Source organism: Leopardus geoffroyi, chromosome E1, assembly GCF_018350155.1.
Source record: "Leopardus geoffroyi isolate Oge1 chromosome E1, O.geoffroyi_Oge1_pat1.0, whole genome shotgun sequence".
Taxonomy (NCBI): domain Eukaryota; kingdom Metazoa; phylum Chordata; class Mammalia; order Carnivora; family Felidae; genus Leopardus; species Leopardus geoffroyi.
In genome coordinates this window covers 21,940,994-21,966,865 of record NC_059330.1, presented here as the reverse complement: position 1 = coordinate 21,966,865, position 25,872 = coordinate 21,940,994, and the positions used below count along the sequence as shown (strand labels likewise).

General features: G+C 47.5%; 3 protein-coding genes across 3 annotated transcripts; 1 reads left to right on the top strand and 2 right to left on the bottom strand.

Annotated features, from left to right (window-relative positions):
* Positions 1 to 3,285: 3,285 nt before the first annotated feature.
* On the top strand, positions 3,286 to 6,570 carry CCL1 (C-C motif chemokine ligand 1). The gene is made up of 3 exons (XM_045490997.1): positions 3,286 to 3,711; positions 4,917 to 5,028; positions 6,171 to 6,570. The coding sequence occupies exons 1-3, from the start codon at positions 3,636 to 3,638 to the stop codon at positions 6,265 to 6,267; spliced, it is 285 nt and encodes a 94-aa protein (XP_045346953.1). The 5' UTR covers positions 3,286 to 3,635; the 3' UTR covers positions 6,268 to 6,570.
* A 1,728-nt stretch (positions 6,571 to 8,298) lies between these two features.
* On the bottom strand, positions 8,299 to 9,972 carry LOC123604666 (C-C motif chemokine 13-like). The gene is made up of 3 exons (XM_045490996.1): positions 9,650 to 9,972; positions 8,977 to 9,091; positions 8,299 to 8,540 (listed from the first exon to the last, which is right to left on the bottom strand). Exons 1-3 carry the CDS (start codon positions 9,723 to 9,725, stop codon positions 8,435 to 8,437), a joined length of 297 nt encoding a protein of 98 aa, XP_045346952.1. The 5' UTR covers positions 9,726 to 9,972; the 3' UTR covers positions 8,299 to 8,434.
* Positions 9,973 to 19,253: 9,281 nt separating this feature from the next.
* LOC123603334 (C-C motif chemokine 8-like) lies at positions 19,254 to 21,259 on the bottom strand. Its single transcript, XM_045488097.1, has 3 exons — positions 21,121 to 21,259; positions 20,218 to 20,335; positions 19,254 to 19,813 (listed from the first exon to the last, which is right to left on the bottom strand). The coding sequence occupies exons 1-3, from the start codon at positions 21,194 to 21,196 to the stop codon at positions 19,708 to 19,710; spliced, it is 300 nt and encodes a 99-aa protein (XP_045344053.1). The 5' UTR covers positions 21,197 to 21,259; the 3' UTR covers positions 19,254 to 19,707.
* Positions 21,260 to 25,872: the final 4,613 nt, after the last annotated feature.

Here is a 25,872-nt window from a genome sequence, read left to right as displayed (position 1 = left end):
TTCAATGTCTCCTTCACATTGTCGCTGAGAAGGAGATAAGAGAGGCCGCCTTAAAAGAAAGAAAGTGCTGGGTGTTAGAGAGCAATAGGGGACGAGGGGACCTAGGCAGAGTGTAAGAGGCACTGGAAAATACCAGGCAAGGCTGTGAGTTCCAAGGCGTTTGGGTGCTGGGGGGACCTTGCCTGGGCTGGCCTTGTGCTTGCTGATGTGAGGCTGGTGCAGGGCTGGGGCCAGAGGGGATGCTGTGCTCACGGGGTCGACCACAGCAAGCTTGCCTGGGTGTTGGGCAGCACTGATTAGAAGGGAAAGGGACTGGGGGAGCAGCCCTGGGTGGGGAGGCGGGGGCATCACCGGGGTCATGTGATGAACCTCGGAGGGTCCAGGATTGAGGGGTGAAGAGGAGAGGAGGGCGGTTTTACTGAGCACCTTTCACTATGTGTCAGGCCCCGTGGGAAGGATTTCCACCTACGATGCAATTCACAGGACACTGTGTCTCTTTTGGAACATTTACCACAACTTACCACAATTCTCCGTACCTGCCTCCCCGAGTGAGGCTCCCCGTGGGGCTCGGGGCCGGTGTCTGCCTTGTGTCCCCTGTGTCCCCAGGACCCAGTGTATAGTGGGTGCCTCACAATGGTTATGAATGATTCAACTATCTTTTCTTTTCCTCTCCTCCTTCCTTTTCTCCCCCTCTTCCTTTCTTTCTCCCTTGTTCCAAGACCAGGTGAGAAATCTCGTTTGCTCCTTCAAATAGCACAAAGCTGGGTTAAGGTGTTTGGGGAGCCGGTCTTCAAAACAGTGGGGGGAGTTTGTACCGGTCCAGCTGGCAGTGGGTTTCATAAGGATGGAAAGAAGGCTCAGAAGTGTTAAGTTACTTGCCTGAGGCCACACAGCTAACAGGAGGTAGGGCGGAGATCTGACCCAGTTCTCTTAGAATCCACAGTATGCTTCCTCCCTAAGTGAGGGAACGGAGAAGACTGGGCCCCTGAGGTGGACAAAGCTGGGCCAGTATTTCTGCAGCTGTGATGGTAGCAAACGAGTCCTCCCCCGTGGGTTTCTATGTCCTGGTTGGCAAAGATCAGGTAGAAATGTGACTGGAGAGCAAGCAGGCAGGGCCAGGCTGCAGTCCACTCAAGGTCACTCTTGGACACCCCTGGTGGAAATGAACTTGCGAGAGATCCACACCAGCTGAGCTCTGTCTGGTCTCTAACCATCCTCAGTCAATGGGCACCTATTTCACAAAAGATAACTGATAAGAAAGCCTTCCTGCAGGCACTTCCTGGTTGCAAGCTTCTAAGAAAGGGTTGCACCTCTGTGCCATGTTCCTCGGAGGGAATGATTAAGCCTTTCTGTGCCTCTTTTCCCACCCTGGGCTCGAGGTGGCCACAGGGAGGAGGAGGAGGGAAAGTAAGTTTCCGTCCCTTTCTTGAGTGGGCCAGGCAGCATGCCTGGGAGGAAGGGAAGAGGGAGGAATTTTCTGGGTGGCAAGATAGCCTCTCTCCGGGCCCCAAGTGAGTGAGAGCCCCGGGATTACATGGTTACATTCGATACCTTTATCTCCCTTCTCCCCCAGGGAGACTCTGCTAAAATGATGGGAGAGGAATCCAAAAGCATCAGTCTGTAAGGACCAAGGGAATAAGAGAGCGGCAACTGTGGGTTAGTGATTTCTGCTACTTCAAGGGCATTTTGGGTGGCAGGATGGAGGGGAGTTGATGGAGCAGAGCAGCCGTTAGCTGTGGTCCCTGCTGGAAATGTGTTCTCAGAGGCGGCCACGCATGGAGCTCAGATGAGCAGATGACCTCAGCGTCTTCTGTCCCATCTCCACAACAAATTCTCAGTATGACCTTGGGCAAGTCTGTTTCCTCTTTCTGAGGCTCCTGCTGGAGCCATACTGGACCCATGATTCTTCTGGTGTCTGAATGTCCTGGAGGTTTTTTTTTTTTTTTTTTGCCTTCAACATGTAGAGGCACCAAGTTTTGATTCAGATTCTGGTATTTGCATTTTTTTCAAAAGCTGTCCCAGGAAGCTTTAAAAGTGCCTGCTGCAGATGGTCTTTGAGGGCCCATTCAATTCCAACTTGTCAGGACTCCCACCCAGGTGTTAGTTTGGAGAACACACTGGGCTGGGGTGGGAGACTCGCAGGGATATAAGACCTTTGGGGGAGTGATCCAGGAGGCTTTGAAGGAGGCCGAGTGCCCATCTGCTGGGGATGGCAGAGGCTCTATACAGGGACAGTGGCATTTGTAAAGGGCAGAAAGTCCACTGAGGGAGACCGTGAGGACAGCCCTACAGGTGGAAGTCCCAGTAGGAGCAAGATCTTAGCAGTAGGGACACTTGTGGCATGTGGGGGAATTACAGATATTCAAATGTGGAGACAGCACGAGGAGCCATGAATGTCCAGGGGAGCACCTGCGCTCCATCCAAATGACAATGGGAAGCCACGCAGATCTCTGAGCTAGAGGGTGCACGAGCAAAGTATATCAGCCTCACCAGCCCTCTCTGGTTATTTAATGCACGTCGGCCTCATGGTTTTAATACATGGGTTCGGCCCCGCGACCTTTTCTGGAGCAACTACTGTGTGCTGTTTGTGCCAAGCACTGCTCACGGTGTCTGGCATGACCTGGCCACTCTGTGGCTACACAGCCGCATCTCTCTCCTGCCACTTCCCTACTCAGTCCACTCTCCTTACCCCCACACCCTCAAGGAGTGTGGTCCCCCATGCCTCCCTGTCCTTACTCAAGCCCCTTCCTCTGTTGGCATGCCCCTTCCTACTTCAGCCCTTCTGCAGGAGGCTCTGCGTGAAGAACATTCCCCTGGGTGGCCTTTCGGATGCCCTTGGGCAGTTCCTGGTCCTTCCCGTCCCCCTCCAGATGGCACATCCACTGCTGGCCTCACACTGTGTGGCTTTTACTTGTTAATCTGTGAGTCAGGGCAGCCAGGTCAAGATGAGGCACCACCTCTTAGTGGTAGCTGTCTTTCCTGGGGCTCCCTGAGGATTTAGGGCAGAGCAAGCTGTTGAGGAGTGTTGAGTGATTGAAAAAATAGCAATGGCAACGATCTGGGCCAGGCACGTGACATAGCAGATTTACCTCTCATGGCACACCCTCGGGACGTGTGTCACTCTCTCCACCTTGCAGCGCACGTGTGACTTGGGATATGTGAGTTTGTGCAACTTCTCTCCTGCAGAACGGGGCTAAAACACAGGTATGCCTCAGCCCTGGCCCTCCTCTCCACCATGTTCCGGGCCAGCCGCTCTGGCCCGGGCCAGAAGGATGTGGGGTCAGAGAAGCCACAAACAGGCAACTTCCTTTCTCCTGTCTCCACTTCCCACTCAGCTGGGACGGCTCCTACTCATTTTCTCAAGATCCTTATCTGCTCCTGCACTCGGAGAAGTTTCCCCATACCTTGCACACTACCCAGGAGAGGTGGGGAAAGGAGTGTTCCATGTGGTCACTGGGCGTGAGTAAGCATCTCTCCTCCCTGTGACTTCCCCGCCTCTGCACCAGGGGCTGGGAAACCCCACTCAGGTCATCGAATAAAAGCTCTGGGCCTCGCAGCATGGGCAAGGGAAGAGCTCTTAGCTTCACCAGACACATCGAGACCGCTGCAAGGAGGTCTGAGCCAGACCCCCCAGGATGAAGCTCATCACCGTGGCCCTGGTGTGCCTGCTGCTGGCTGGGATGTGGCTGCGCGAGGCGGACAGCAGGAGCAGTGAGTGTGGTTGGCGTCACTACGCTCCTCCTTGGGGAGGGTGCTCTGGGCTTGTGGGCAGGGCTTGCCCTGAACTCAAGGCCTCTGTCTCCCCTCCTCCTGGAAGAATTCTTCCTGAAGAGGGTGAATGGAGGACTTGGATGCGAGAGGGGCAAGGGGCTGGAGGGAGAAGGTGTTTAGGCCAGCGCCACAGCTCAGCTGCCAGCCTCAGCCGAAGCAGGCCCTGCCTCATCCAGGGAGCTCTGAGGCTATTTAGGCAAGCCAGGAGGCCTGAGGCCCAGAGGAAGGACTGGGTCCTGCCTCTACCGGGGAACAGATAACAGGCAGAGTGTAAAGTCAGGACTGAGACTAGAACGGGTGGCTAGTCACTGTCGGGCAAGTGTTGGCCCAGTGACTCAGGCCAGTCACTTTACCTCTCAAACTCTGCGTTCCCTGCTCGCAAAATGGGATTGATAATGCTTGCCCTCGGGGCTCTGGAAAGAAGACCGATCTAATTCCAGGCACCTGAAAAACTCTGCGTAGACAATGAAACGAGGAGGAAGGAGCCAGGATTGGAATTTGAGTCTCTTGGGGGGGGGGGGTGGCAAAGAGTGTGTAAAGTGGCCGAGTTGGGGTGGAGCCTGGACAGGGCTGAGGGCCTGGGTAAAGGGCATCCTAGAGAGGCGGTGGAGAGCACCTCAGTTCCTGAAAGCTCTTCCCTGGTCATCTCATCCGTTTGAACTCCTTGAACCATTCCTAGTCTTGACCGAAAGCCATAGACCACAGTTGTCCTGTGTGCACCAGGCTCACTGGGCCCCCAGAATGTGGAGTCCTGAGCCCCTGAACCCAAATATTGGGCCAGTACCATGCACTCATGGTGGGATGTCAGAACTGGAAGCTTCTTAAAAATCAGTCCAAAAAGTCCTATTAGACAGATGGGAAGTCTGGGGCCCAGATGGGGGCTCATCTTGGTCAAGGCCACACAGCTGGATTGGAGGGAGCTGGGATCTGAACCCCAATGTCCTGACCCTCTGCCTACCTACAGAACTAGGTGGCTGATGAGACAGCACTGCACTGGGCTGGATGTAGTCCCCAAGCCTGGGACTGTCCAAAAGGTTTTGTTTGTTTGTTTGTCTGTTTGTTTGTTTCTAACCACTTGGATAAAAGGAACAATGTCCAGGTGAAGAAATAGATGCAAACCGTTTTTTTGTGTGTTTTTCTTCTAGTGCACGTATCATCCTCCAACTGTTGCTTCACGTTTGTGGAGAAGAAGATTTCCTCGCAGAGAATCCAGTGTTACAAAAACACCAGCTCCGCGTGCTCCCGCAGTAGTCTAATGTGAGTGGCCCTCCCTGGGTCAGTTCCTGACTCCCTCCTCCAGGGACCAGAAATCAGCCCACCTGGAATTAGAATGGCAGACGCTAGATGGCGATGCTCCACCAGATTCTGGTTTCCGAACCTGGAGCGAGGCCGCCAAGATCTAGGTGTGCAGAGCCCAGCATGGGCGCCAGGGGGAGCGCCGCGCTTCTTAGCAGGTGCCAGGAGGGATGCCCCTGCGCTCCCACAGTGACTTGGGTTTCTGGGAACTCCAAGGCGCCAAGTATCATATCCTGATATTTTATGTCCAGAAGAAGGGACTGCTTAAAAGCTCCAGGAATTACTGTGTAGTGGGAAAAGTGAGGGGGTCACAATTATTTCCTGCCTTGGGATTTGCCAACCTATAATCTTGGTTGACCTTGGGCAGGTAACTCTTCTGCACCTCATTGTCTGGGCACTCCTCTGCACTCCTTATCTGTGAAATGGAGTTAAGATGACAGTCGCATCATAGGGTCATTAGAGAGTTAGACTGAGGTAGCTTACCCCCGCTTTTCAGTATCTAGAAAGCATTCACGTATATGATCTTGGCTAACCCTTTTGGGGCACCCATTTTCATTATCATGAACAGTGAAGTTCAGGGAAGTAGAGATATTTGTCTGAGGTCACCCAGATAATTAAAGTTAGAATTGGTCTATAGTTTGGTTGGACAACAGCCAAGTTAAAGAGGTGGGCAGGTTAGAAAAGAAACACACACACACACACACACACACACACACACACACACAGTGAATCTAAAGCAATGACTGAGGGTTCCAGATGGACACAGACACATGAAAAGATGGATCGAGGGCCCTCATAGATAGTCTAGGATGGAAATTTCCATACTAGCTAATCCTCAGAGTGTCTGCAGCCCTTACCCCGCCCTAATACAACAAATCACACTCTCCAGAAAAGGGAGAAACTCAGTTGAATAAGCTCTTCCCGAGGTTTAGGAGTTCTTCCCAGTGTACAAGCCGCAGGTCTTATGCCACAGTTTCATTTTACAGGCCCAGAGAGAGAAGCTTAGGGGAACCCAGCAGCAAGGAGGGGGAGATGGGACTTGTGTGTGGCACCCAGGGGGCAACTCAAGGTGATTCGGCTCCTCCTTTGTTCTTTTCCCACAGAATCAAGCTGAAGGGAGGCAGAGAGACCTGTGTCTTGCCGACAGCCGGATGGGTTAAGCAATCTTTAAAGTCCAAGAAACCGTGCCTGCTAAAGTAAACACGAGCGGATTTCCTTCCATCCTGGACTCTGAAGACCCCATGGCTTCACCTGTCCCCCGCCTCAGCCCCTGACCCTATGCCAGTCCTTCTGCCCAGCTTTGTAAGGTCGTAGAGGGTTGACTCAGTCTTAATAAGCTATGTTGTTGCACTTTATATATTTAAATGCTAGAATCTTCAATTCCTGCCTCCCTGGGCTTCTTGGATCCCACAGGGATTTCGGATGCAAACTTGATTGGCACTGAGAAGCTGGGGCCAGGGGCCAGGTGGGTGGGGGTGGGGAAGACTGGATGGTGCCAGAAGAATTGACTTCTTATCAACAGAGACAATAAATGACTTGCATGTCTCAGCTGACTGCCTTTTCTTGGGGCGTGGGGGGAACATTAATTCAGGACAGTGATGTAGATTCTCTGCTTCCAGGTTTGGCAGCGTGGGGGGAGGGGGGAAGGCACGGTGAAGCGGAAAACGGGAACTCAGGGTTGGGGTTCCCAAAGTCACAGCTGCCCTAGCTGGAGGGGATCTTGTGAGGTCATCTGCCTGTAAGACGTTGCTAGGCCCATTCTACAGATGAGGTGACTGAGGGTTGGAGAGGGACAGAGATAGGCCAGAGGATACAGAGCGAGTCAGGGTCAGGTCTGGTGGTAGAGCCTGGGGTTCCTGCCTCTCAGGCCGGAACTCTCCCGTGTGGCCCAAGATGGCAAGTGACGGCCTGACACAGCATGCAAGGTGGACACATAGGGGAAGCGGAGGCCCCGTCCCTGTCAAAGGGGTAATCACAGGCCCCGACTGGTGCAGTGTGGGACTCTGGGGAGAACAGCAAGGGAGGGATGTGGCTTCTGGGTCTCAGGGTTGGCACCCTTAAAGGAGTGGCCTTAGGGGAGAAGTTCTCATGCCTGCTCTAAAAGAGGCTTCTCTCCTTTCCCTGGCAGCACAGTGTGTGGCCCATTCTTCTTAAACTGCCTCTTCCCTTCTCCCCCCACGACCGCCCTGCTTCCTCCCATCCTCTCTTGTAAGGACCACTGCCAGTAAGTTGCTCCAAGCTCTCCTTTGCCAACTCCTTCCAGCCCAGGGTCACAGGCCACCCGCCCTGGCATGCCTCTGCCCTCTCCATGGCTCTTGAGGCCTTCGGCCCCTCCCTGCTGCCTTCAGAACAGACTCCAAACTCCGCCCGCCCGTTGATATTCCAATCCCTCTACAGCCCCGCCTCAACCTTCCTTTCTAAAGGACTCTACCTTTTCCGTCCCCGGAACCCCAAACTCCAACCCCTCTCCCTTCCTTTCCATCCTGTGCTTCCTCTAGAAGAATCTTTGCCGTGACTGCGCTCTGGCATCCTTCAGGGTCGCTACCAACTAGGACCGGGTCATTTCGTTTTCCCCTGGAGGTCAGGTGCACGTAGTGTCTGTATTACTCTGAGGACCGCTTGGAGCGGGGAGGCATAGTGGCAGAGAGACCAGTTAGAAGCTGATGTTGGGGCCGGAGTAATTGTTCTAGAACGTGCTGGGCTGCTGATCCAGGCCCTCTGCGACACTCCGATGAGCCCAGGTCGGCCAACCACCAACCTCGCGAGGGCCTCCCCAGGTCGGCGGCATTCCTCCAGCGCCCTCCGCCAGCCACATGCGCCTGGGAGCGCCCCCTACTGGTTGGAAGTGACGCTTCCCCAAGAAAACACCCTTAGGAGATTTTAAACAAAATGTGTTTTCTGCAACAAGCCCACAATCTTACCAATGGCCTTCTCCTTTCTGCACTAACCTAGTTAGCTACACTTCACATTCGCAAGGTCTTCCCCTCCCCGGATCGCAGCAACCCAAGATTTGGAAGCCCATACAATGGCTGGGGAGTTAGGCAGAGACAGACCCACACTGCTGGCAGCTTATAGGTCAGGGAACTGGGGCTTATGACGGGAAGCAGCTGGCTCAAGGCCTTGCTTTAAAAAAAGATCACCAATATTAAAAACAACCCCAAGGCCGGCAGCAATTCAAATAACAATAAATATTACTTAAGACCTAGTACTTTTTTTTTTTTTTTTTTTTTTTTTTTGCATCACAATATGGAAAGCACCCTGTTTGAAAATTACAGTAAAATTAGTCCAGGGTATAGCCGGGCAGGCTGGAGGTGAATAAATTGTCGTTTCTCACACTCTGGCTTGGTCTTAGTGTGGCTGGACGAGTTCAAGGCTTCAGGGCATGAGATTTTTGACTGAGCTGTTTCACATACTCCTGGACCCATTTCTCCTTCGGGTCAGCACAGATCTCCTTGGCCAGCTTCGTCTTGAAGCTGTGGATGAAGGAGGGCTGCACAGTTAGATCCAGAGAGGACTCACTGTGCTCTAAACCCTGCGTGACCCACCTGCTCCAGGTGAGGGATCCTCCCCGGGACAGGAGGGAGGGGGGGTTGTGGAAAGAAGGGGACTGTGGAGGTAGTCGCTGTTCTTGGAGGCCCCGGAGAAGCTGGCTTGGCATCAGCCAAAGCAACTGTGAGAATGCAAGCCCATTCAGGGAGCGGGGGTGGGAGGGGGTGTGGGGGGGAAACCAGCCCTCTCTGGGCATATTTTCAGTGTAATCACAGTCTGGTAAAATCGTGCCCCCTGAGTATAAGATCCCGGGTTGGTCTAATGCCTGTCCTCTGGGATGGCACTTCAGGTGCGGGGATGTGGGAATGAGGTGGGGTGGGGTGGGGTCAGGGAGCGGGTGAGCAGCGTTTTTCCACCTACATGACAGCTCTCTGGGGACAGTGGCTGCTGGTGATTCGATAGGTCGTCAGCTTCGGCAAGGGGAACTTCTTATTGTTAAACGTGAAACAGCAAGGGAACAGGGCACTGAATGCACCTAGAGATAAAGTCACAAAGAAAAAGCCTTTTCAGAGGCGCTAGGTTTTTCTCAGCTTGAATAGGGCAGGAAGCATCTTTGGGGACAGGAAAGGAAAGAGGCAGAAATGGATCTCATCCACCCCAGGTCCAGTGCTCCTGCCCGAAGCCCCGAGGTGGGGTGAGACCTGGACCACGTGGCTCAAGGTTCTCTCAGCTGCATGGTGCGGACACGTCATTGCAGACAGGGGCAGGCCAGTGTGACAGGTCCTGGCTCTGGCGCTCCATGTGCCGAGTTTGCGAAGGTCGGCCAGGGTCCAAAAAAAGGCCCTGGATTTCGGGTGAACGGCTTAGGTTTTATCTTGGCTCTGCAATGGCTGGGGGTGGACGCGTAGGACCCCTCTGTCCCCAGCTTGGTCTTCAGCTTTCTGTCTTTAAAATTAGACGTTAAAGTGAAGCTCTGAGGATTCCCAGGGCTCTGATAGGCTCAGAAGTGGGACACTTTGGCTTTGGGCTTCCTAGAAGGAGAGGAAAAGGAAAAGAAGGAGAGAGGGCGGGAAGGAGGGAGAGAGGGGCTTACCTGGCTGGGCGAACGCCTGGAGGCTGAAGGCGGCAGCTGCCAGCAGCAGGCACAGAAGCGCTGCGGAGACCCTCATGACCTCAGGGAGCTGGAGCGTGAGATCTGGAACTTTCTGGGCTGGTCTCAGCCTCTCTGCAATGCTGGTGGCCCTGCCTGCCTTTTATAAGGAAGCAGAGAGGGCAGGGGCCGCCAGAGGGACGACTGCCTGGGCCGTGTCATGGTCAAGTTGAGATGCAGGGCGCTCCTGAATCTGCTGAGCTGGGGGTTGGCTACCAGCGTTTTCCAGGAATTTCAAGAAGGAAGCTGTGGCTGCAGCAGGGCAGGTACTGTTTCCTTCCAGCTGCCCAGGCCACAGAGAGGAAGTGGGAACACAGACGTGGTACCACTCTCCATAGTGAGTGCTCCCAGGAGCTGTTCCAGGGCCTGGCTTTCTCTGCAACCAGAGAAAGAGCGCCGTGTGAGGGCTCTGCATGGGCAATGTATCTAGTCCTGACGAGGTGTATACCGTTATCATCGTGCCCATTTACAGATGAAGATGCTGGGGTGCGGAGACACGAAGTAACTTGCCCCAAAGTCTTGTGGGAAGTGAGTGGCGGCACCAGAAGAGAGAGCTGGTCTGTTTACATATAATCACTGCCACTGAACTGCAGAAGTCTTCCTCTGGGCGGGTTTATGTGGAAGTCTCGTACTTGAGACCAAAGCCAGCTTCTGATGGATGACAAGGGCTCCTCTTGTCACCTACTGGTGCCCCCTTCTGCCACTCAGGCCCAGAGAGATATGGCTTGAAGTCCACTGATTTGTCCAGGATCCCTGTTTTCAGGGAGGACTGTTGAGTTTCTAGAGCTGTTGCCGGGAAGGCGGTTGCAGAGTAGAACAAAGTGGGGTCCTTGCTTCTGGGCCTGGCTCCCCACTGCAGTGAGCTTCTGGCTGAGCTTGAGCTTGGGCGAACATCCCCGTGTGCACGATGGGAGGGGGAATGGGCTTGGACTCTGGGAAAACACCTGCCAAGGGGCGTGGCCTGAGCCTTCTCTTCCCCATGCTTCTTCCCAGCTCCCAGACCTTACTTACTTTTTGGACCTGCCTGGAATGCTTTCCCCTAGGTTTTCTATTCTTGTGGGTCTTTCCACTCCAGCAAGTTGTTTTTCACTTGTGTGCAATGAGGGTAAAAGCATGGAAATAGAGAGCTAAGATTAGTGAAATAGAAAATCAAATCATATATACTGGAAAGGATTGATGGAGCTCAAAGTCGGTTCTTTGATGAACCTACAATGAAGCTAATGCTCTCCTGAGACTCACCATGAAAAAAAAAATACAAAAAAGTGGCACCTGAGTGGCTCAGTCTGTTGAGTATCCAACTCTTGATTTTGGCTAAGGTCATTATCCCAGGGTTGTTGGATCGAATCCTAAGTCTGGCTCCACGTTGAGCGTGGAGACTGCTATAGACTCTCTCTCTCTCTCTCTCTCTCTCTCTCTCTCTCTCTCTCTCTCTCCCTCTCTCCCCTTCTGTCTCCCTTTCTCTCTGTCTGTCTCAAACATACATGCAAAAAGGCACAGATAGCCAGCAGCAGGAATAAAGGGAGAGGTGTCACCCTGGAGCCTGTAGACTCCAGAAGGAAAATTGGACCCTTATGCCAAAAATTTTAATTTAGATGAAATGGATGACTTCCTAAAAAAAATATAACTTACCAGACTGCCAAAAAAAGAGAGTAATTCTAAAACTACTGAAAAAATGGAATCAGTCATTGAAAATCCTCCTACAAAACATCCTCTGGTTCCAAGGGCTTTCGTAGCTAATTCCTTCAAGCATCCCATGGATTAATCTTTCACAATTTTGTTCCAGAGAATATCAAAAGAGTGTGCACTCCATCTCATGGTTTTTTTTTTTTAACTTAATGTTTATTTATTTTTGAAAGAGAGAGAGAGAGCAAGTGGGGAAGGGGCAAAAGGGAGGAAGACACAGAATCCAAAGCAGGCTATAGACTCTGAACTGTGAGCACAGAGCCCGACATGGGGCTGGAACCCATAAGCTGTGAGATCATGACCTGAGCCACCCAGGAGCCCCCACTCCAATTCATGTTGTACATCTTACATAACTTTGACACAAAAATTTGTCAAGAACCACACGAGAAAAGAAACCTGTCCCCCGGACACACATTCCTTTCTGGTCCACCCTCTTCTCTGACCTGGGAAGCCAATCTATGTGGATCTCTAGAGTAGGACTTCAGGTCTGCCGTCTGTGGGCAGCGCTTGCGCACTAGGGAGCCCCTTGGGGCGTGAGAGAGGGAGTAGAGTAAGGTGAGGTCTGCTGCCTCCTCTGGGCCTCAGCGTGGATGCAGTCCTCAACCAATGGCTTTCATTTCTCTCCAGGGGCTGGAGGGAGGGGGGCGCATACCCTGGCCTTTCCTCTTTAGGTTAAGGGTCAGTTCCTACACTGTTATTAGCCTCAGAGTACTAAAGCACCCCTGTGGTTTCTCCACATTCAGCCCACATCTTGCTAAATAGCCTCTACTAATCCGTCCCCAGATCACTCAAATTTAAGTGTTATCTATTCCTTATTAGGACCCTCACTGGCATAGGTTTGGACCCAGTACCAGAAATGGCTCTTGGAAATGGTCCTTCCACATGGGATTCTGGGATTGGGTCACTCATATATTTTAGGAGTGTCTGTTGGCATCATGGTTGCTTAAATCATCACAGGTAAGGTTGTGTGGCCGACTGTGTTTCAACGAGCCCTGCAGGTGATTCTGGTGTGTACCCAAGTTTGGGAACCATGGAGTTACAGCACATCCCATAGCCATCTCCGATCTCTAGTGAAGCCACCAGAAAGCCTTGGCAAAAGAAGCATCCCAGGGCCTTCCCTGGGAGCAAGTAGATCCCTTTCAACAGATCCACTTCTCTGAGACTTTGCACTCCTTCCTAACACCCCAGGGAAGTCTCAGAATTACAGATTAATTAACTGCAGCCTTCTTTGTAAGCCTAGACTCCAATCAGCCAATCTGGCTGAGCATTAACATCATTTCCAGGTACTTGTGCTAACACATTAAATCCCAAATTTTCTGCAAGTACGCCTATGTCAATAAATTGGACGGAATCAGTCTTGTGTGTTATTCTTCCATTAGTGACCACTCCTATACATGCACCCTGAACCCACAAACTGAGTGGGTTAAGGGACATCCAAACCCTCCTGACTGTAGGGACTCCTGTCTGTCCTTCCCTCTGCTTTGGGACACAATATCTCATAGGAGAGTGGGGTTAGGAGCCAGGGATCTGGAGTCAGCCAGTCATGGCTTCAAGTCCTATATCCACCATTGACTGGTTATGTGATTTGGAGTAAATCACTTCCCTCTCTGAGCCTCTAAGAGGAAACTGGTGGTTAGTTATTACCTCACTTTGATGTCAGAGTTGAATAAGATAATCCATGGAAAGTGCTCATCACAGTGCCAACAACCTCCATTTCTAACTAGTGACCAAGTGATGCTCACGCCTCTGGTCTGGGGCCCATGCTGGGGAACCATGCTGTGATACATCTGAGTCTGGATCCCACTGGGAGGAGTGGGATCTGGGATGGCACAGGCTGGACAGTGCTGCTTCTTGAGCAGCAGAGACAAGGTGGGCACAGTTACCCCCCAGGAGCCCCAGGGCTGGAGAGGTAATCTGTGTTTTGGCCAGCAGGGATCAGTGGCAGCGGTTATGAGATCCCTAGATGTGAAATGGATGGGATGCTTACTAAGGGACTGCTTGACTTTAGGCAGAAAATTCTAAGTTTTATGGGCAGAAACCTAGTACAAGTCCCTGTATCCATGGGACTTGAATTCATGGCCTCTTGAAACCCAATACAAGTCTCTGTATTCATGGGACTTGAATTCATTGATTCATGGCATCTTACCCAGTTATCAAATCTAAACAGTTTCATAGACCTGAAATCTTCAGATCAGGAAGACCAGGAAGGGCCCTTACAATGCTAGGCTGCAGGTGAAATACAAGACAGTTTATTAAATTTGAGTTTCACATAAACAGTGAGCAATTTTTTTAGTGTAACTATGCAATTGGCAGTATTTTTGCTAAATCTGGAAACTCAGAGGTCTATACTGTAAATCTTTGCTAAGCCTTCCCCAGAGGAGCCTACTGCCATATAACCAGGGTGACTCTGCCCTAGGGGAAGAAATACTGAGACCTTCTGGGATTATTTGATGATGGCTCTAAATGGACGCTATTCTCTGGATACCTGAAAATTCACCCAGGCTCCCTGGTCAGAGTGGGAGCTTATGGAAACTCTATTGGCTTGGGGTTTCACTCAATGATGTTTAGAGCAGAAGTTCAGCTACCTCTTTTCTAGCTCAATGATCTTTATACGATATAAGTCTCCCAGAACTTAGAATCCTGTAATTTTAGAATCATTTTCTTGTGTAGAGTCTTAGGATCCAAGCCTCCTGCAAACAGTGTCCAGTAGCCCTGGGCAATCTTAGTGCCCTGCTGTCTTAGACTGGAACATGCTGGAGTTGGCTTCACTATGTCATGTTGTGATTTTCAGAGGTTTACCCATTGAAGTCTATTCTCGTGGAATAACTTGTTGGGAAGCCTTGATCTGTCACAGCTTAAAGCTACAACTAGTCAAGGAAGCACCCTGTACTTACGCTTCCCCCTGTCCATCTCACTTTACTCTTCAAAGCTGTCAGGAGTATTGAGATAGTACAGGCTTTCCACTTTACAGAACGGATATTTGACTGCTAGAATGGCGGTCAATGGGAAGGGAGTGAGCCAGCACTAACTGGCACTCTCTGCCCCCCGGGCTGGTCTCTCCAGAGAAAGGCAAGCCTGCAGAGGAAGAGAATAGCACCCTTGTGGCACCAGAGGAGGGAAGTCCCTCCATCCCCCCGCAAACAGTGCAAAACCGCTTGCTTACTCCTTCCTTCACACCTCCTTCTCTCCTATCTCCACATTCACTTATAATATCCCATCCACCTGCAACATTATTCCTTCCATTTGGCCCCCAACAGGAATCATGTGAGGCCTGACTTAAATTGTGCTTCCAGCCCATACAGATTCCACATGGGACCAAACCTTGTTCTGAATGGATGCTTTACAGAAAACAGGACAAATCATAGAGGAACATTTTGATAAATGGACCATATTAAAATTAGGAAGCTTATTTCATCAAAAGGCATATTTAAGGGAGTGGAAAGAAAAACCACAGAGTATGAGAGGCATTTCAATTCACACATCTGACAAAAAATTCCTATTAGGAATACAGAAGTTACTTCTATTAATTTATGATAAAAAAGACAGCCAATCTACAAATGGACAAAATCTAAATCTAAGCATTATCAAAAATGGATAAAAGGCATGGCCTGGGTTCATGAAAGAAGACATCCAACAAATATTTGAATAGATGCTCAGCCTCAGCAGTCATGAATATAATGAAATTTTAAACCACTACTATGTGGATTATGGGAAGTTATACTCATAATCAGAATGGCTAACTTAAAAAGAATTGACAGAAGTGTTGCAATACCAAATGTGGAGCAACTCTAGTCCTTATACATTGCTGGTGGGTGGGAGTGGATGTAAATTAGCACCATAGTTTTGGAAAATACTTGGCAGATTTGAAAAAAGGTTTGGTGGGTGAGCATATATTCAACGTACACATATCCTATGATCTCTGTGTGTATTTCTATCAATCACCAATCATCTATTTATCTATCATCTACATTCTACCTCTGTATTTATCTACCTCTGTGTCTATCTATCTATCTATCTATCTATCTATCATCTGTCATCTACCTGTAAATCCTAACGTTTGCAACAATACCTCCAATTTCAGGCCAACACAACATGCTTTTTTCCCCTAGCTTTCTGACATTCCTATGTTTTGTCTATGGAAACTTCTCCAACAATAAGTGGCTTGACTTCTGTTATCTGCAATATATTTGCTTATTTGCTACACCCTTCTCTATGTCAACATTCTCCTAGTTATGTAGCTAACTTAGTCCCAATCTTGTTGGCCCTGAATTGTGGGCCACCTTCTTGGACCCAATCCTACCAAATATGCTGGTCAAGTTCACGGTCTTGTCCGAGCCCTGGTCCCAAAGAGCACACTGGGCAAGTCCCTGATTCTGGTCCTAGCCCCAGCCCAGGTGAAAACCCCAACCAAATTCCCAGCTAAATGCCTGGCCCTGAGCCAGTGAACTTGTCTGTTGAGATCCAGGCATTGACCAAAGGAAAGGAGAACAAATACTGACTGTATGAAGCCATGACTCAATAAGACAGAGCCTTAGATGAGGACCTGTGTACAGATAGTTCATTTGGAAGTGATCAATGGAAAGGGATCAAGGATCCCAGGGATCAGGACTGAGCAGGTGGCAGAGGTGGAGAAGGAGGAGAAGCCAACACAAGTATGCATAATCCAGGTCAGCATAGAGGGTAGTGGGGACTGATTCCCCTGGGACTACCTGAGAAGCCTATGGAATGGCTCCCAGAATCCACCACTGGAAAGAAGGGTGGCAGGAGTGTGTGAACTACTGCCTCCACTCTTCATTGGCAGTAGGTTGTCACCCTGTGTTCCCTCCCCCACACTTCTGAGCCTTGGGTGAATGTGTAGGCTGAGCCAAATCCCAACATGAGAAGGCACACAAAGAGGAGCCTGTGGGCAGAAAGCAAGAAGTGAGGAGGACACTGGCAGCATATGTGGAGAGACTGAAGTGAATCACAGCCTGAGGCAAGCTGTGACCTGAGGGTGAAATCAGAGGTGTGCCCAAGAGGATGGCCATCATCTTCAAGTGACCTCCCCAGTCTTCACTCCTAGTTGACAAGGGAATAAGTCGGGTTCACAGATATTAACCAATCAATATAAGGATGTGGATTTCCAAAGCACTAATGTTCAAGTTAGGCCATGTAAAACATCAATAACTTAAATGAGATGACACATTACTTATGTGTTTATGTTTAATGTTGTGAACGAAGTTCGTTGTAAGTTGAAATATGATGACACAGTCCTGGAGTGCAGCTAGCTGGGCAAAGCTCAGGGGAAACAAATGGATTGTGTTTTGATTGTGGCCTGGGTGTCATTCTAGGCTGTGTCTTCTTACATTGGAAATTGGATTTGTGGTCAAGCTATTTCATGAAACCCTGGTCCCAGACGTCATCAGCCAGCTTGTCCTTGAGGCTGTGGAAGAGAGGCGAGAAATGGATGGAGCTCTTGTGGCCAGAAGTGCTCCTCTTACCCAGCTGATACTCAGCTGCTTATTGTCCCTGGGGCTTGACTGTGCTACCTTGGACTTTAGTGGAAAGCTGGTCTTTAGACAGGTGATATATCTGACTTGTAATAGGCTAGGCTCCTGGCTGGCTCAATGTTTGTTTTTTAAAATATATATACTTTAATGTTTATTTTTTTGAGAGACAGAGCATGAGTCGGGGAGGGGCAGAGAGAGAGAAGGAGACACAGAATCTGAAGCAGGCTCCAGGCTCTGAGCTGTCAGCACAGAGCCCGATGTGGGGCCTGAACTCACAGACTGCGAGATCATGACCTGAGCCGAAGTTGGATGCTTAACCAACTGAGCCACCCAGGTGCCCCTGGCTCAATGGTTTTTTTTTTTTTTTTTAAGTTTATCTTATTATTTTTTTAACTTTTTTTTTTAACATTTATTCATTTTTGAGACAGAGAGAGACAGAGCATGAACGGGGGAAGGTCAGAGAGAGAGGGAGACACAGAATCTGAAACAGGCTCCAGGCTCTGAGCTGTCAGCACAGAGCCTGACGCGGGGCTCGAACTCACAGACTGAGAGATCATGACCTGAGCCGAAGTCAGACGCCCAACCGACTGAGCCACCCAGGCGCCCCGATGGCTCAATGGTTTTAATCCTGGGTGCTTTACTTCCCCAATCTACCCTAGCTAACAGGCATGGCCAAGATTCCAAGAGACATGGAGGGGGCTTGTGAGGTCATCTGCCAGGTCCCCTCACTTTCTGCCTGTGAAACAGCACAACCTCCCATTTTGTATGGGGCATCTTAATGCCGGAGAGAGAGATCCAATTGTCCTAAGTGACATACAGTCAGGGTCAGTTCTGGGACCAGATCCCAAGTGCCATGCTTCCAAGTGTACTCAGATTGTCGTATCCCTCCACATGATCACAGATTACAGGCCCTGCAGAGCTGGGTCAGTGGAACAATAGTCCTTTTTCCCTCAGGGAGCGGTCTGGTCTTTGTGCCTTACTATGGTGGGCCTCATGTCTGAAAATGGAGCCAGCCATGCTCACGAAGTACAAGACAATCTTGACACTAAGAGACTATTAAGGAAAGGAAGTCCCATGCCTTCAAACAGATGCTTGCAATTTTGGGAGATTGGGGCTGGAGATAGCTTAATTCTGTGTCTCAAGGGCACCAGCTGTCTCTAAATAGTTGCCTTATGAGATTGTAAGAGAAGGTCTATGTTCCAGGTTGAATGCTTTCCCTCTCCAACATTTAACATACCACTCCATCTTGCCCATTCTACCTAACCTCACCCCCACTCCCAGCCTGCTTCGCCTCCCCTGTACCATTACAGTGGCCTGCCTGCCCTCAGGCTCTCCCTCACTTACTCCGACCCCATACTCAAATACCAGGTCATTCTTCCTCATGTGCATCTTGGAATGTGACACTGTCCTTCACTCCTATTTCCAAAACTTTTAGTGCGTCTTGTTTTTCCAGAGTCCAGCCAGATGGGATTTCCCCCTCCATCCACTCTCTTCCTCCCCCTCTTGTACCAGCTCTGAAGAATCTTTTCATTTCCTATTGCATGCCATTCCCATTCAAGACCAGTCCTGTTGAAGATTTTTTAACGAAAAGCCTTGAAAGAGCTTCTAGGTTATAGACATCTAGTTTCCTCTAGTTTCACTACTAGGACAATAGTCTGGGTTTGAGGATTAATTAGTTAGATAAAAGTTGGGGTTATGGAGAAAAGTTTGAAGCAAGAGAGAGACCGGACAAAAGGAGGTGTGATGAGAAAAGAAATGTGCAGGTGATGTTAGAGACTGGAGCCAAAGGCTGGAACACCCTGAACCTCAGTTGAATCTAAAATACTTCTTAGAGGATGGCCCCCAAACCCTAAATTGCCAGCCATTGCTGCCGTTTTCTTCCTCCTAGCTAAATGTTAGCCCATGAAAAATAAGACCAAGTTGTTTCGGGTCACCTGGGTGGCTCAGTCAGTTGAGCGTCCGACTTCGGCTCAGGTCATGATCTCACAGATCATGAGATCGAGCCCCGCGTCAGGTTCTGTGCTGACAGCTCAGAGCCTGGAGCCTACTTCAGATTCTGTGTGTCCCCCTCTCTCCGTCCCTCCCCTGCTTGTGCTCTCTCCTTCTCAAAACTAAATAAATAGGGGCGCCTGGGTGGCTCAGTCGGTTAAGCATCCGACTTCAGCTCAGGTCACGATCTCGCAGTCCGTGGTTTCGAGCCCCGTGTCGGGCTCTGGGATGATAGCTCAGAGCCTGGAGCCTGCTTCTGATTCTGTGTCTCCCTCTCTCTCTGCCCCTCCCCCATTCATGCTCTGTCTCTCTCTGTCCCAAAAATAAATAAACGTTGAAAAAAAATTTTTTTTTAAAAACTAAATAAATAAACATTAAAAAAAGAACAAGTTTAAAGTCATATATTTTTTCTTTGAAATTGCCATATAGTCATTAAATAACATTAATTTCAACAACACTACACAGCAGTACAGGAGCATTGACTTTCTAAGAATTCGGAAGTGTTTCACTCTGATGATCCATGGAAGGACCTGACAGTACTGTAGGCAGGTTGGAGGGAGAACAATGACATCCTGCCATGAACTTGACTGAGTTCACAGGAAAGAAAACATGCCACCAGATTTTATACTTTACATTTGCTAACATTTATATCAGACAAAGTCAAAACATCAATAACTTAAATATAATTAAATAATATTTAAGAAATGTGCTTTAAATTATTATACAAAGTGCTATTGTTGGGATTGTAATAAAATAATATCACTCTGCCCTTGGGGAGGGTTGGGGGAAAATAAATAAGATTTTCTTCAGGCTCTGTCTCTCCAGTCCGGGTATAAAGGTTCAAGGTTTCTGGGTTTGGGACTTTTGGTCCAGGCGCTTCATGAAATCCTGGACCCACTTCTGCTTGGGGTCAGCACAGATCTCTCTGGATGTTTTGGTCTTGAAGCTGTGGAGGGAAGAGAGGGCAGTTAGATGGAGCACCTTGAGGATTTTGTCCAGGAACGTGGCCTGTTGGACCCTAAACCTGAGCAGCTTTTTCTCTCTGGGTGAGGGGGCTGGATGGGGACAGGTGGGGGAGGAAAAGTCCTCAAAAGGAAACTGTGCTCTTGTCCCAGGGGAAGCCCTCAGGTTCCTGGCTGAAAGAACTTGGATGATCTGGCCAAGCTCCCAGAAGGTTAGCCTGGACAGAGTATGGATTCCCTCCCATGAGCTCAGTTTCTCCATGGGGTAAAAGTTCCTTTGGATTAGATGGTATATTTATCTGACTCATTTGGACATGCATCCCGATATCTTTCCCTTGTATGTAACTCAGAACTTTTGGTGGAGGGTTCCAGGGCATGATCTACTCACATCACAGCTTCCTGGGGACACTGGATGTTGGTGATCCTTGTGTAGCTCTCTAGCTTCTGCATAGGGATCTTTCCTTTGACCACACTGAAGCAGCAGGTAATTGGGATGGAAACTGAACCTGAAAAACATTTTGCAAAGAATGATACAGTTGTAATGCATCATAAGCATGCATTTGCAAGGGCAGGTAGAGAAGCTAGGAAAAGACAAAACAAACATACAAGTTCCAATGAACACTGGGCACTCCCAAGTCCAGTGCCTTAGTTCACATTCCACAGATGAAATGGTGCCCAGGAGTCAGTTTCCTCTTTGGGAGTCTGGGGACCCTCATTGTTGACTTGGAATGGAGAAATCTCAAGTGACAAGACTAATCCAGTAGTGCCATTAGGAGGATCCACTGATCCAAAACCACTGACACCAAAAAGATAAGTTCTAAGAACTTGCTTCCCAGCTTTCTGTCCCCATGGGCTCTAAAGCCAACCTCCGTCACATGCTGAGAGGCCCCTGGGTCCTTATTATTCTTACATGGCTGGCTGTAATTCAAAATTTGAAACCCCAAGCACTAATTTTTTTCCTCTGCACTACTGCCTGAAATGTTCTTCACATCCACAATGAGAAATGGTCCTTCCTTCTGTGTCACATCCCCAAACAATGTAAGGGTCATTGAGGTAGTGGCTGCATTTAGTGTCTCTTCTCCAGCTGGTGTCAGGAAGGACCATGGGGACTGGCCTCAGTGGCCTGGGCATCTGGTTCTGGTTCTGGCTAATTGTGCCATGACATCTCTTTTTATCTCTGCTGTTGGTTTCACTTTCTCCATCTCTGTAATGTAGGCTATGCAGCAAGCATGCTGGGATGGTAGTACCTACAACAGTTAAAATGGTAAGCCTTAGGAAGAGAGGGCCTTACCTGGCTGAGCAAGCACCTGGATGCTGAAGGTGGCCACTGTGAGCAGCAGGCACAGAAGCACTGTGGAGACCTTCATGGCAGAGGGAAGCACAGGAGCTTGGGTGGTGTGAGAGATGGAAGTTCCTGGGTTGGTTTCAGCCTCGCTGTTCCTCTGGACACCCTGCCTGTCTTTTATAGAGAGCAGAGTGTGTGGGCGGGGGCATGAAGTAAGACTTTGAATATGCTTAGTAGGCACCAGATCCTGGGGGTGATTTCCAAACGCTGGAAGAAGGAAGCTGAACAGTTTCTATCATTCACTTAGACTATGTGGAGTAGAGGTGAAAGGGTATATTGTTGTACCAAGAGAAATACAGGAAGTGATCTCAATGGAATGTTAAGGAAACGGAAATGGAAATGTTTGAAATGGAAAATGTTCTGTTGGAAAGGAAGAATGGAAGCTGAGGTCATAGTGAAGTGAAGACAATCAAAGATCTGGCCCTCTCTGGGGCCCAGGAGGCCTGAGACTGGGCTTTAAGTCTTTGGCCATACTTTCCATCAGACTCAGGTCCCTGGCATCCTAAACTAGTCAAGCTCCTGTAAAACCCCACACAGGTAGCCTGATAGAACCCTGGCAGAATGGTGGAATCCGGGAAAATCTTCAAGTTTTAATGCCATGGAATCTTATGTTATGGGGCATGAGAATTGGACAGCACATACTGATCTTGTAGGGTGGTGTTTCCAAGTATTTTATTTAGACGCTAAAGTTTCTTTCCAGTGAAATCATAAGGAGAAACTCAATATTTCATGCAGGTAGAATGGGTCTGTTTGAGAAAGGCCTTCAGTTCCCTTTGTTTACGTACAGTGGGGGTAGGGGTGGAGAGGGAAGGGAAGGAGCTAGGTTTGCAAACCACTGACCTCTTCTACTCGCCTCCCTTCATGTATCTGCCATTACGGTATCATGTGGAAATCCCACTGCCCTGAGACTCCCCTGTGCTCCTCCTCTCAAATCTCTGGCTACCACTGATCTTTATAATATCTCTATATGTTTGTTTTCCCAGAATGTCATACAGTTGGAACCATACAGTATGTAGTCTTTTCAAATTGGCTGCTTTCACTTAGAAATAGGCATTTAAGTTTCCCTTGTGTCTTTTCATGGCTCATTTCTTTTTTATTGCTGAATAGTATTCTATCATATGTGTGTATCAGTTTATTTAACCATTCATCTATTGAGGGACATCTTGGTTGCTTCCATTTTGGGGCAATTATGAATAAAGCTGCTGTAAACATTCTTGTGCAGGCCTTTATGTGGACATAAATTTTCAAGTCATTTGGGTAAATATCTAGGAGTGTGATTGCTAGATGATATGGTAAGACTATGTCTAGCCTTGTAAGAAGCTGACAAAGGGTCTTCCAAAGTGTCTGTACAATGCATTGTTCATTCTCACTAGCAAAGAATGAGAATTCCTGTTTTCTGCATCTTCGCCAGTATTTGCTATTGTCAATATTTTGGATTTTAGCTACTCTCCTGGGTGGGTAGTTGTTTCTTATTGTCTTAATCTGCAATTCCCTAATGACATATGATGTTGAATATATTTCATATGCCAATTTTCTATTTGCATATTTTCTTTGGTGGGTGTCTCTGATGAGGCCTGTCACTATTTTTAAATTGGGTTGTTTGTTTTCTCATTATTGAGTTTTAAGTGTTCTTTGTATATTTTGGACACAAGCCCTTTAACAGATGTGTATTTCACAAAGGTTTTCTCACAGTCTATGGTTTGTCTTCTAATGGTGTCTTTCATGCAAGAGAAGTTTTTCATTGTAATGAAGTCCAACTTATTAATTTATTAATTTCATGGATCAGGCTTTTCGTGTTGTGTCTACAGAGTCATCACCAAACCCAAAGTCATCTCAATTTTTTACTATGTTATCTTCTAGAATTTCATAGATTTGAATTTTACATTGAGGACTATGATCCATTTTGAGTTACTTTTTGTGAAAGGTATAAGATCTGTATCTATATTCTTCTTATTTTATTTTATTTTATTTTATTTTACATGTGGATGACAAGAACCATTTGTTGAAAAGATTTCCTTTTCTATTGAATTATCTTTGCTTCTTCAATATTGATTCTTCCTATCCATGAACATAGGATCTCTATTTACTTAGTTCTTTAATCTTTCATTAAAATTATTGTAGTTTTCCACATATTGATATTATACATATTTTCTTAGATTCATTCCAATGTACTTTATATTTTAGTCCTAATATATATAGTATTGTGCTATTAATTTCAAGTTGAAATTGTTGTTGGTATGTGGAAAAATAATTGAATTTTATGTATTAACTTGGTAGCTTGATACCTTGCTATATTTGCTTTTTTGTGCAGGAGGGGTGTGTGTGTGTGTGTGTGTGTGTGTGTGTGTGTGTGTGTGTTTGTGTGTTTCTTTTCCTACATGGACAATTATGTCTTTTACAAACAAAGACCTTTTTTTTTTTTCAATTTCTTCTCAATTTGTATACCTGTTTATTTTCTTGTCTTGTCTTATTGCATTAGCTATGACTTCCAGTATTTTGAATAAGAGTGGTTAGAGGGAACATCCTTGCCCTATTCCCAGTCTTAGGGGAAAAGCATTTTTTCATGATTAAGAATATCATTTCATTGTTTCTACATCAGTAAATATGATGTTAGCTGTAGGCCTGTTGTAGATGGTCTTTATTAAGTTGAGGACACATCTCTTTATTCCTAGTTTGCTGAAAGTTTTTTCATGAATGGGTGTTGGATTTTGTCAAATGCTTTCTATTGGTATCATCATATTGATATCTTTGTGTACTTGGAATAAACCCCACTTGATTATGCTGTGTAATTCTTTTCATACATTGTTGAATTCTATTGGTTAATATTTTGTGGAGTATTTTGTATCTATGTTCATAAGATGGTCTATAGTTTTCTTTTGGTTCTTCCAGGATGGCAGGATTTTGATCACTTTGGGGACAGTCCCCCTGCCAGATATACCATGTATCACTGATCTCTATGGGGCTGTGTAGGCTAACAGGTCAAATTTGCTTATATTTTTAATTTGGAAATAAAATCATTGTCTTACAAAATACCCTGAAGACCTCATTTTTAATTTCTCCTCTGAGCAGTCTTCGTATGGAAAATGCATCTATAAACAAATGACAGAAATAATAGTGGAAATCATAGTTCTTGGGAATCAAAAAGGAATAATCAAATGAATAGAAATAAATGGCATGTCCTGAGTCTAATCCTGATTTAGCCAATAACTAGCTAATGACTTGCCCAATGTGACCATGAACTAATCTTGACTCTGAGGTTCATTGTCCTCATCTATAAAGTATGGATTTTTGAAAAGTTCAGGGATGGCAAATAGTTTTCAATCATGTATTAACCTGATGGATTTATGGTAGGTGACCAGAAAGGTTTGTTGGGAAAACAAATAAACAATAAGCCTTCATTTGAGTATTGAATGTAAAGTCATGATTGATTATTGATGTCTGCCATGGGTACAACAGTGGGAATTGGTACTTCCCATGTAACATAGTTTCTTTTCTAGGGTTAAATCATATTTAAGCTCTTCTGTAACTTAATTTATGTATGATTATCTGCAAATGATCCAATCAGAAACCAGAGAGGCTGGGATGCCAGGAACTTGCAGACAAGTGTTTTCAGCTGTCAGCCCTAGGAAAGACAGTACAGCATGGTAGTTAAAAGTCTGGATTTAGATACTAGGATTACTAGTTAATATCTATGTCAGAGAAGGCACAAGTAATCTAATTTCTTTGTAGTTCAAATTATTTACCTATTCTTTGTTTTCCTTATATGGAAATGAAGTTTATTGAGAATATTAAACTACCTAACACTGAAAATTTACTTTGCAGAGTGAGTGGCGTATGATAATACGTGCAATAAGGTAGCCATTAGCAATAGTCAAATAAAATGAGTGTTCTGTCTAGAACAAGCTAGAAAGGAACTCAAAATGTAGTTCTTGGTCTCTTGTACCAGTTCCCCCCAAAACCATTTCCAAACAAAGATATGGGATAAAGACAGGCCTCCCGAAATGCCTACACTTTAGATGAAGAAAGAAAAAGAGTCTCCTGGAAACAAAGAAGTGACGTCCTGCCATGAAACAGAAGAATGGAATGTTGTGGGGTCTCAGAAGAGATGGGGGTCAGATCCCAGTGTTGATATGCCAAAGAGCAGCAGGCTCCTAATTCTACAGGGAGTTCAGAGTTCTTAGCTGGCAAGTCACTCTGATTATGCAATTTCCCTTTCTTGCTTTGTTTTTAAACTGAAATCAAGAAATCCAAACATAAAAAAGTTAAAACGAAACTTTAGCCCATGCAAGTTCATGTCTGTCCAGCAGCCTGGCTGTGTCGTTCAAGGAAGTGGTCATTCTGCCTCTTCCCTTTCCCTTCTCCACAATGCTTTCCCAGCAAACAAATTCTTGAAGCAGTTTTGACAACCCACCTACAGGTCAGTGGCTGCAAAGGGGAGCTTGATGTCAGAAACCTGTGAGTAGCAGGCAGGAAATGAGTATCCTGGTATGGAAATAGATCTGAATTTGTAGGTGGTTCTCAAGGGATGCGATGGGAATGGGAGAGCATGCGGGAATCAGAATTGCTGTGTTCATTTTCCAGTTCAGTCTCCAGTGTCCTCAGTGGTCACACAATTATAGATTGCATTGGAAGAGCCATTTGCATTTAATTTCACTAATCTTTTCACTTCACAAATGAGGGAAAGAATTATGGAAGTGA

Excerpts from the sequence above, each read along its gene's own strand:
- CCL1 (XM_045490997.1), top strand. The coding sequence starts at position 3,636 with ATGAAGCTCATCACCGTGGCCCTGGTGTGCCTGCTGCTGGCTGGGATG. Across the intron at positions 3,712-4,916 it reads CGAGGCGGACAGCAGGAGCA|TGCACGTATCATCCTCCAAC; the intron begins GTGAGTGTGGTT and ends TTTTTCTTCTAG. Across the intron at positions 5,029-6,170 it reads TGCTCCCGCAGTAGTCTAAT|AATCAAGCTGAAGGGAGGCA; the intron begins GTGAGTGGCCCT and ends CTTTTCCCACAG.
- LOC123604666 (XM_045490996.1), bottom strand. The coding sequence starts at position 9,725 with ATGAGGGTCTCCGCAGCGCTTCTGTGCCTGCTGCTGGCAGCTGCCGCC. Across the intron at positions 9,092-9,649 it reads CCAGGCGTTCGCCCAGCCAG|GTGCATTCAGTGCCCTGTTC; the intron begins GTAAGCCCCTCT and ends CTTTATCTCTAG. Across the intron at positions 8,541-8,976 it reads TGTCCCCAGAGAGCTGTCAT|CTTCAAGACGAAGCTGGCCA; the intron begins GTAGGTGGAAAA and ends CTTCATCCACAG.
- LOC123603334 (XM_045488097.1), bottom strand. The coding sequence starts at position 21,196 with ATGAAGGTCTCCACAGTGCTTCTGTGCCTGCTGCTCACAGTGGCCACC. Across the intron at positions 20,336-21,120 it reads CCAGGTGCTTGCTCAGCCAG|GTTCAGTTTCCATCCCAATT; the intron begins GTAAGGCCCTCT and ends AATGTTTTTCAG. Across the intron at positions 19,814-20,217 it reads TGTCCCCAGGAAGCTGTGAT|CTTCAAGACCAAAACATCCA; the intron begins GTGAGTAGATCA and ends TTCCCTCCACAG.